Source organism: Camelina sativa, chromosome 20 (genome assembly GCF_030686135.1).
Source record: "Camelina sativa cultivar CO46 ecotype springtype chromosome 20, ASM3068613v1".
NCBI lineage: Eukaryota > Viridiplantae > Streptophyta > Magnoliopsida > Brassicales > Brassicaceae > Camelina > Camelina sativa.
The window spans coordinates 24,534,194-24,544,188 of record NC_141899.1 but is presented as its reverse complement, the minus strand read 5'-3'; the positions used below and the strand labels follow the sequence as shown (position 1 = coordinate 24,544,188).

General features: G+C 43.7%; 1 protein-coding gene across 1 annotated transcript; it reads right to left on the bottom strand.

Annotated features, from left to right (window-relative positions):
- Positions 1 to 354: 354 nt before the first annotated feature.
- LOC147919308 (uncharacterized) lies at positions 355 to 3,078 on the bottom strand. Its single transcript, XM_087503929.1, has 2 exons — positions 2,158 to 3,078; positions 355 to 831 (listed from the first exon to the last, which is right to left on the bottom strand). The coding sequence occupies exons 1-2, from the start codon at positions 3,076 to 3,078 to the stop codon at positions 355 to 357; spliced, it is 1,398 nt and encodes a 465-aa protein (XP_087360055.1).
- Between the last annotated feature and the right edge of the window lie 6,917 nt (positions 3,079 to 9,995).

The window sequence follows — 9,995 nt, the reverse complement described above, 5'->3', positions numbered from 1 at the left end:
GCCTTGTAGGAAGGCGTTCTTCACATCCATTTGCCATAGCTCCCAATCAAGATTTGTGGCAAGAGAGAGAACCACTCGAACGGTGTGAAGTTTGGCCACCGGAGCAAACGTATCAAGATAGTCCTCCCCATACGTTTGCGTGAATCCCCGGGCTACAAGGCGTGCCTTATACCGTTCTATCTCCCCATTGCTCTTGTATTTGATAGTAAAGATATATCTTGAGGTGACTGCTCTCTTACCCTTGGGTAGGTCAGCTTCATCCCATGTGTGGTTTTGTATCATGGCCGTGTTCTCGGCATCAACAGCGTCCCGCCATACCTTATGGTCTTTCGCCTCATCATAGGTTCTTGGAATCTAGTGTTCATCAATGTGGCCAAGGAAAACTTGATGTTCCTTAGGAAAGTGGGCAAGTGAGCACACGGCTTGAATCGGATGAGCAATGGCCACATTGTTGTAGTAGGCACGGGTGTTCTTCCAATTGGTAGGAGGATATTTGATGCGTTGACTGCGCCTTAGAGGGACTATGGTTCCAGCTTCCAGGTTGGCACAGCCTGGTGTAATGATTTCCTCAAGTGGCTCGGCCGGATCCTCGATCGGCTCGGCAATGTTGTCTGCGGGTAGTTCAGTTGACTCCTCAGGCTGCTCGATTGGATCATCAGTATGGATGTCACGTTCAGGCTCGCGCAATGGTTCAGGGTGAGCTGGTGAGGTAGGGCTGGCCGGCTCGGTATTGATCCGATCATTTTCAATTCCTAACCGCTCAAGAAGAACTCGGAGGTTGCGTGTTCGATCAGATGGTGAGGATGAGAGATTGCGTAGCTCATCCCAATTCTGTTCATCATAGAATCCTTGTGTCTCTATAAACTTGACATCGCGAGATACTAGGACTCTCCTTGTTGTAGGTTCATAGCACTTATACCCCTTTTGTGTAGTGGAGTAGCCAAGAAACATAGCCTTTGTACTCTTAGCATCAAGCTTGTCCCTTAGCTCACCTGGTCGCAACACATAGCACACACACCCAAAAACTCGTAAGTGATTAAATGTAGGTTTGTCCTTAGTTAATACCTCAAATGGTGACAAGTCTTTGAGGATCTTTGTGGGGGTGCGGTTGATAAGGTAACAAGCAGCTAGCACAGCATCTCCCCAAAATCTCTTTGGAACCCTTGTGTGGAACATCATAGACCTTGCTACCTCCATGAGATGCCTATTCTTCCTTTCAGCTACCCCATTTTGTTGAGGTGTGTATGGACAGCTAGTTTGGTGTAATATTCCATGGTTGGCTAGATATTGCTTAAAGGCATGGCTTGTGTACTCTCCACCATTATCTGATCTCAAAATTTTAATCTTGGCATGATAGTGGTTAGAGACATAATTTTGAAAATTAGTAAAAGCCTCAAGAACTCTATCTTTAGAAGGAAGCAAAGTTATCCAACTATATTTTGATTTTTCATCAATAAAAGTCACAAAATATTTTTGATTTTCTCTAGATAAGCAAGGGGATGTCCAAACATCAGAATGAATTAAATCAAAACAATTTTCATAAATAGTACTAGAATTAGGGAAAACAGCCTTGCAATGTTTACCAAGAATACAAGCCTCACACTCCTCATTTTTAAAAGAAATATTAGGAAACATTAAAGATAAAGCTCTTGTGTGAGGGTGTCCTAGCCTAGCATGTAAAATAGAATCACTAGGTTTAATAATAACCGAATTAAAACAAGATGCAGTAGAAGATAAATTCAAGTCCTCAAGCATATAGAGATCATCCTTGGAACTTCCTTGACCAAGAACCTTACTTGTCTCAATATCCTGAAAATGAACATTGTTAGGACCAAATATTGCATAACAATTTAAATCAGTGGTGGCCCTTTTAACTGATAACAAATTAGATGTGAAATTAGGCATGTAAAAGGCTTTAGTTTCTTTATCAAATAATTTTAAATTCCCTATGCCTTTAACAGGAACTTTCTCACCATTAGCTATCACAACATTACCATTAGCAGGTTTAATATCGCTAATTAGCCTAGAATCACTAATCATGTGGTGAGATGCACCAGAATCAACAATAAGGGGTTTAATTTTATTTGAGGCAAGAAATGTTTTACCGCAGGCCTCCTTTAGGGCCTTGATGAGGGCGTCGAGGTCTGACTTGCGTACCAGCTCCGAAGATGCCGCCAACGCCACTCCGTTCCCCTCAAGCGTCTGGCCACTTGGTGTTGAGGTTGCCGCCTCGCTCACCATGCTGGCTTGGTTAGCTCTAGGTCCACCTCGGCTTGTTCCTCCACGGTTTATGCGGAGGTGAGGGTGAAGGATCCAGCAACGGCTCTTGAAGTGGCCGACCTTCTTGCAATGTTCACACACCGGTGGGTTCTTGTCCTCCAGTTTGTAGTAGCCACGATTTGCGGAGGCCACCTCAGCTTTGTTGGCGGTCACTAGCTCCCCCTTGCCTCCAAACAACCCCATGGAACCATGTTCCTTTTGAATTTGGTTACAAACATCATCAAGACTAGGGAGCTTGTCCGACCGTAGAATATGCTTGATAAGGTCATTGTAGGAGGGGTTCAAGGTCAAGAGAAGGCCGAAAACCTTATCTTGTTCACGCCTCTCATTCAGAATGGCCGGATCTATAGTCGCCGGCCGGAGCATCTCTAGTTCAGCCCAAAGGGACCTAAACTTCCCAAAGTGCTTGGTGAACTCCATGTCTTCTTGGTTGAGATTGTTGATAGCCCTCTTAATCTCAAAAATTCGGTTTACATTTGTAACATTCCCAAAAACATTCTTGAGAGTGTCCCACAAGTCTTTTGCTGTCTCGCAATAAGAGTAAGCTTCAAGTATAGGTGCATCTAGGGAGTTTTGAATGATAGCTAGGACCACCTGATCTTCTTGAAACCACTTGTTCTTCTCATCCGCGACAAGATCCTTGCCGTCTTTGGTGGTCTCGCCACTAGGAGCTTCGCTCGTCTCAACATGGGACCAAAGTCCTCGGCCGCATAGGGCTGTCTTTGTGGTTCTAGCCCACAGTAAGTAATTCTCTCCCTTGAGAGTAACTGGAACAATGAGAGTTTTGGTAGTTTCCATGGAAAAAGATGAAGAGACCGTTGGTTAAAGCTATTGTCCAACGGTTAAAGAAAGAAGATTCAAGAACAAGAAATTTTAAGAACAAGAAAGAGAATGCGGAAGGGAGTGATGGAGATTTGAGGCAAGAACAGAATCAAATATTCTCTGATACCATGTAAGATTTAAGGTAGAAAGATTTGAGAAAGAGGAAGAGTTTGAATTCGGACAAGGGTGAGAGGTGTAGAGTGTATGCGAGTGTAAAGGAGAGTAGAGAGGAGAAAGAGAGTTAAACTCTTTTCTTACTTGAATTAGAACATACTTACAAACCATATATAGAGCTATACAAAGAGGATATTCTTCCCTAGGATCCTATGTACACATTAATGGGAGATAGCGACATCTCCTTATTCCTACATGTGACTAAACCCTTGACTTCCCACTTGCAAGTTGCCCAACGGCTATAATAGAAGGATCTCGATGATAGGAGATCGTTGGAAGCTCTCCTTAGTGGATTGGGCTCATGAGATACGAGATGGCTTGGACAGCCCATAGGTTGTCGATTGTACGGACGTCCGTACGGTTGTACGGACGGTGGTGGCCAAGGTGGTGTGCCAAACTCATAACTTATACCCATTTTGTCCCAAAACAGGCTAACACCAAGAAAACATTGCTTAGAAGCTGTAAACAGCTATGTTAGTGTTTATGGGGTTAAATGTGTCTTAATCCAATGCAACTTACTAAGTATAAGAGTTTGAGATAGATGTGAAGAGTTTAAAAGCCACTTATACCCATTTTGTCCCAAAAAAGGCTAAAACCAAGAAAACATTGCTTAGAAGCTGTAAACAGCTATGTTAGTGTTTCTAGGGTTAAAATGTGTCTTAATCCAATGGAACTAACTAATTATAAGACTTTGAGATAGATGTGGAGAGTTTAAAAGCCACTTATACCCATTTTGTCCCAAAACAGGCTAAAACCAAGAAAACATTGCTTAGAAGCTGTAAACAGCTATGTTAGTGTTTATGGGGTTAAAATGTGTTTTAATCCAATGCACCTAACTAATTATAAGAGTTTAAGATAGATGTGGAGAGTTTAAAAGCCACTTATACCCATTTTGTCCCAAAACAGGCTAAAACCAAGAAAATATTAGAATGTACCAAGGAGGAGAGGCCGGTAAGGCCGAGCCTTGGAAGAAGAGAAGAAAGGCCGGTAAGGCCGAGCCTTGGAAGAAGAGAAGAAAGGCCGGAAAGGCCATGTAAAGGCCGTGTCCGGTACCATGTACCGTGTCCGTGAACGGACCCATGTCCGGTGAGCGGCCAGGTAGGCCGTGAACACCAGGAAGAGAAGGCCCATGAAGATGCCCGTCCGTACAGGTCCGTCCGTACAGGCCCGTCCGTACAGGCCCGTCCGTACAGGCCCGTCCGTACGGTCTCGGCCTGTTACGTCCGTACGGCCTGCGCTTGGTCCAAGGGGCCTCACAAGAGAAAGGCCGAGTTTGAGAGAAGGAAAACAAGGCCTTACAAGAGAGAGAGGCCCATGGGAAGAAGAGAAGAAAAGAGAGGCCAATGGGAAGAAGAAGAAGGGAAAAGCGCACAAGGAAGGAAGGGAAGGAAGAATCACGTGGCCTTTGGTTGGTGAAGGAAGGAGCTGTCCCTTTCACCATTGTCTTGCCCAAGAGAAGACCACTTTATGTCCCTATCTCCCTTCTTCTCTCTCTAACGGTCATATAACATTTTGTACTCATATATTACATTGCATACACTCTCATATGTAACAATACATCACAATATTATCTAAAAGAAGAGAATCCGATTTCCCCTCTCTACTTGTGTTCTTGTTCATATTCACAATGTAGATTGTTTAGGTGATTAGCGGTTAGGGGCTGCCCTTAAGGCAGCCTATTCTCTTCTCAAATCCACCTAAACTCTTCTTATTTACTGCTTTACTTAGCCTAGATTACTGATTCTTAATCCTCCTTCTCCTAAGTACACAAACTCTAAGTGTTGTGATACTAGAAGAGGATAAGTCTCAAACTAGTGCTTCTCCTAGTTAGGATCCGCTTACTCTCTAGTATTTGGGTTCTATCTAGCTTGTTTATGGGGAGTTCATCACAAGTTGATGTTCTCTCCTCCCCCTTGAGAATGAGTTAGTTTGTTGTGGGTAAAGGGGGATTCATTCACCAAGTGTTTGTCTACCCTCTCTTGTGAGCTTTGTCTCATAAATCCCAACATGGTATCAGAGCAGGCTCTGTTCTTGGTGATTTAAACTCATTCTCAAAGTCGTTTTCTTAGGAGTTAGCTTAGTTAAAGTTTTAGACTTTGCTTAGGTGTTAAATCGCTTAGCTTAGTTTCTTTAAAGCTTTAATTTTGCTTTTGTTGATTAAATCGATTCTCTAGCAGCTCATTGTTGAGTAAGCTTGGTCTCTTGTCTTGTTAGAATTTGTAGACCAAGTGTGTGGAAAGAAATCGATTTTACAAGCCCCATCCTTAAGCTTTACCGATTTGGTAATAGCTTTGTTTATTTTTGGGATGTGTGGGAAGTGATGAACCATTGAGCAAATTGTGTTGTTCATGGTGAGGATTCACGGTTCTTGTGTGCTTGTATGAGCCACGAAATTCTTAGGATTTAGCTCTCTTAGGATTTAGTTAATTTTCCTCTAAAGGTTTAATTTTGCTTTTGTTAAATTTCCTTTAAAGGCTTAATTACTAAATCGCTACTTCTTCTTCTCAATGTTGAGAAAGCTTTGTTTCTGGCCCTATGGTGTGTCCAGATTCAAGCTTGAAGAAGAGAGAGATCTTAATTTTCGCATCTCATGTCCGCTTGGTCAACTAGACTAAAGCTGTTCAAAGATGCATTCTTTTAACCGTTGGACAATAGGTTGTTCCAAAGGCTTTTGTTGTTTCTTCTTTGCTTGGGACCACGAAAAACATCTTCTATATGTTATTTTCGTGGATCTAAAGCCTTAAGATCTTGGAGAACACTTTGTTTAAGTGATTCTACCATGAGTTAGGTCCAAACCGTTGGAGAAATTAATTTTCCAAACGGTCCATGTGTTTCAGCCATTAAAGCACCAAAGTCTTGTTGAATGTTGGATGCTCTTGGCTGTCAAAGCTTCTGCAAACTCAAGAAAACAGAGTATAACTCTGTCCATAAGAACTCTTGAGCAAATTCTCTATTCTACTCTCCACTCATCTTATACTACCCCCCATTCTCTTATATATATACTCTATTATACTCTCTTTGGTTACTTATTCTCCATTTACACTCTATACTCTACTCTACACTCTATACTCTAACCCCTAACAATCTCTTGTTTAGAATCTGTCCCATTAAATTTTGGTTTCAGTTTCAAACTTGAAGATTGTGTGGAGCTCACTTGCTATCTCAAGAAGAAGTGGCGAGGTTGAAGGCTACAAAGAAGCCATGAGAAGGCGCAGCACAATGCTTGGAGTTAGAACCAATGGCCATCAAGCTTCTTAGACCACACGTTTCACCACCATAGTAATAAACTCCGGCGGTCAGGTTTACCCGAGGAGAGCAGAAGACTCTTTTGAGCGAGGTAACCTATTAAGCTGACCGAGAGAGATAAAGCTTTGGGTATTAAACTCCGGCGGTTAGACTCATCCGAGGAGAGCAGAAGACTCTTTTGAGCGAGGTGGTCTATTTAAGGCTGACCGAGAGAGATAAAGCTATGGAGGAAGTTCTAGTGGAGAGAGCTGGTGGAAGGTGATGAATCAGCCCAAGGACATGTGTATTAGTGCCAAGGTGCTGATCGGATGTGCACAAGACTTTAAGGGAGGTCAAGCACAAGGTTTCAAGGAAAATGATGAGATGTCAGCTCATCATCAAGTCAATGGTACGGGGGAGATAGACGTTATACTTAAACTCGCCGCCCCTCACATTCCCTGTTCCAAACTCTCGGCAACAAGCAAGTCCTTGCCGAGACGTCTCAAAGATCGACTCGGACGAAACCCTTCCACTGCGATTCAGCTTCCGCGTTCTTCACCAAAGTTCGAGACCAGAGAGTCATCTTGCCAGTGAAAGTGAAATCATACCAATCCGAGCAACCGATCAAAAGTTATGCCCGATTCAGTGGGCGTATATCAGTCTGTAGCGGTCTCAAGAAGAGAGGTCCAAACCGCATCAATGATCAGCCTCTCTCCTTCCTATTCATCAAAACACCAAAAGGCTGTGCTCTAAACCCTACTCTATTTAAATTCCTAATTATTTTTAGTTCCATTGCTAGTCTTTACACTTCCATATGATTTTTCTTAAATTGTCACACTTATAGAAATTTACTTTGATATTCCTCATAGCATACACTTACACTTTTCTTCTTTATCACTTGTTTAAAGGGTAAAGGAGACTATGAGAGCCTCAAAGAAATTCTAAAGGTGCAAGGATGGAGATCATAAGGAAGGTGCCAAAGGCAAGGTGGGCTAAGGAGAAGTAGCGGTTCAAGTCATGAAGAGAAGAGAGCTAGTTCCTTATAAACCAAGGTCAAGGGACATCATGGATAGTGAAGGCTATACTCTTTTTCCCTCTAACAAAGTTTTATCCCAAGAGGTTTTCTTTGTTGAGGTTTTTTTAATGAGGTAGACTACACTACTCCACTCTTGATCTTTGGTCCCCATGGTGTCCCGCCGATCAAGCGTGCGGGGGAGTATTAGAATGTACCAAGGAGGAGAGGCCGGTAAGGCCGAGCCTTGGAAGAAGAGAAGAAAGGCCGGTAAGGCCGAGCCTTGGAAGAAGAGAAGAAAGGCCGGAAAGGCCATGTAAAGGCCGTGTCCGGTACCATGTACCGTGTCCGTGAACGGACCCATGTCCGGTGAGCGGCCAGGTAGGCCGTGAACACCAGGAAGAGAAGGCCCATGAAGATGCCCGTCCGTACAGGTCCGTCCGTACAGGCCCGTCCGTACAGGCCCGTCCGTACAGGCCCGTCCGTACGGTCTCGGCCTGTTACGTCCGTACGGCCTGCGCTTGGTCCAAGGGGCCTCACAAGAGAAAGGCCGAGTTTGAGAGAAGGAAAACAAGGCCTTACAAGAGAGAGAGGCCCATGGGAAGAAGAGAAGAAAAGAGAGGCCAATGGGAAGAAGAAGAAGGGAAAAGCGCACAAGGAAGGAAGGGAAGGAAGAATCACGTGGCCTTTGGTTGGTGAAGGAAGGAGCTGTCCCTTTCACCATTGTCTTGCCCAAGAGAAGACCACTTTATGTCCCTATCTCCCTTCTTCTTGTTAGAATTTAGAGAGTGAGCTGCAAGATACACTCTACTCCAATATAAACTCACAAGAACACTTAAAGCGGAATTTGTGTGTTCATGTGTAAAGCCTTTAAGATACAACTCAATGAGAGTGTTCTTAAGGTAAAGAAGGAGTTATACACGCCAATATAAGCTGTGTATACTCAAGAATAAGTATGAGAGGCAACAGCACTCTCACACCAAAGATAACCCAATAACCCTTTAGAGTAGTTTAGAGAATAGTGAAGAGTATAGAATGAAAGAAAGGTAGAGACCAAGCATTGCCAAAGCTTGGTCTCTCCATGAGAGTATAGAGACTAGAATCTACCCATTTGAATGTATAAGAAACGATTTTGGTAAAGGGAAAAAACCCCCCATTGGAGAGCTTTCCTTAGTGGATTGGGCTTATGAGATACGAGATGGCTTGGTCAGCCCATAGGTTGTCGATCGTACGGACGTCCGTACGGTTGTACGGACGGTGGTGGCCAAGGTGGTGTGCCAAACTCATACTCCCCCTCAAGCTTGACTTAGATGATCAGGCAAGCTTGACAGTCGAGGCACCCACCTCATTAAAAAAACCTTAGTATAGAAAACCTCATGGGAAAAACTATACATAAGGGAAAAAGAGTGTAGGTGCCTTGTGAAAGACTCATGGCCGAGTGAGGTCTATAAGGCCGAGCTTCGAGTGAATATATTCGCACACTTGGGGACTTGCAGCTTTGGTGAGGATGTCAGCGAGTTGTTCCTTGCTCTCGGTGTGACATGGTAGGACAACTCCAAGCTTGATTTGCTCTCGCACCTTATGACAGTCCACCTCAATATGTTTGGTCCTCTCATGAAACACTGAATTGGTTGCTATGTGAATGGCAGCTTCATTGTCACAATGCATGGTGATAGGACTTGTGATTTCCACTCCTAAATCCTTGAGGAGTGCTTTGAGCCACATTAGTTCAGTTGTGAGTTTGCGCATGGCCCTATACTCGGATTCGGCACTTGAAAGCGATACGACCTTTTGTTTCTTGCTCTTCCATGTGATCAGGTTGCCTCCAAGGAATGTGCAATAGCCAGTTGTGGAGCGACGGTCTCCACGGTCTCCAGCATAGTCAGCGTCGCAATATCCTACCAACTCGGTGTTCTTGTTGCGGCCCATCCAAATGCCTTGTCCCGGTGAGCCCTTGATGTATTTAAGGATTCGGTCGACCATGTTCCAATGATGGACAGTTGGATTGTTCATGTGCTGGCTCACCTGGTTCACAGCAAAGCAAATATCAGGCCGTGTTATAGTTAAATAGATTAACTTACCTACTAGGCGCCGGTAGCGACCAACGTCCTTGTATGGTGCCTGCTCAAGCTCCCCCTGTCCTCCGGCCTTGTAGTTCTCTTCAAGAGGTGATGCCACTGCCTTTGAACCTAATTTTCCTGTCTCATTTAACAAGTCAAGAGCATATTTTCTTTGTGATAGAAATAAACCTTCCTTTGATCTACATATTTCTATCCCAAGAAAATATTTCAACTCTCCAAGGTCCTTAATATCAAAGACTGATTTCAAGAAGGTTTTAGTGTTTTGAATACCTACCGAGTCACTCCCAGTGATGATGATATCATCAACATACACTAGGATGACTACTATACCTTTGGTGCTTGGTGAGGTAAATAGTGTGTGATCAGCCTCGGATTTGCGAAAGCCTTTGTCAAGGAGGATT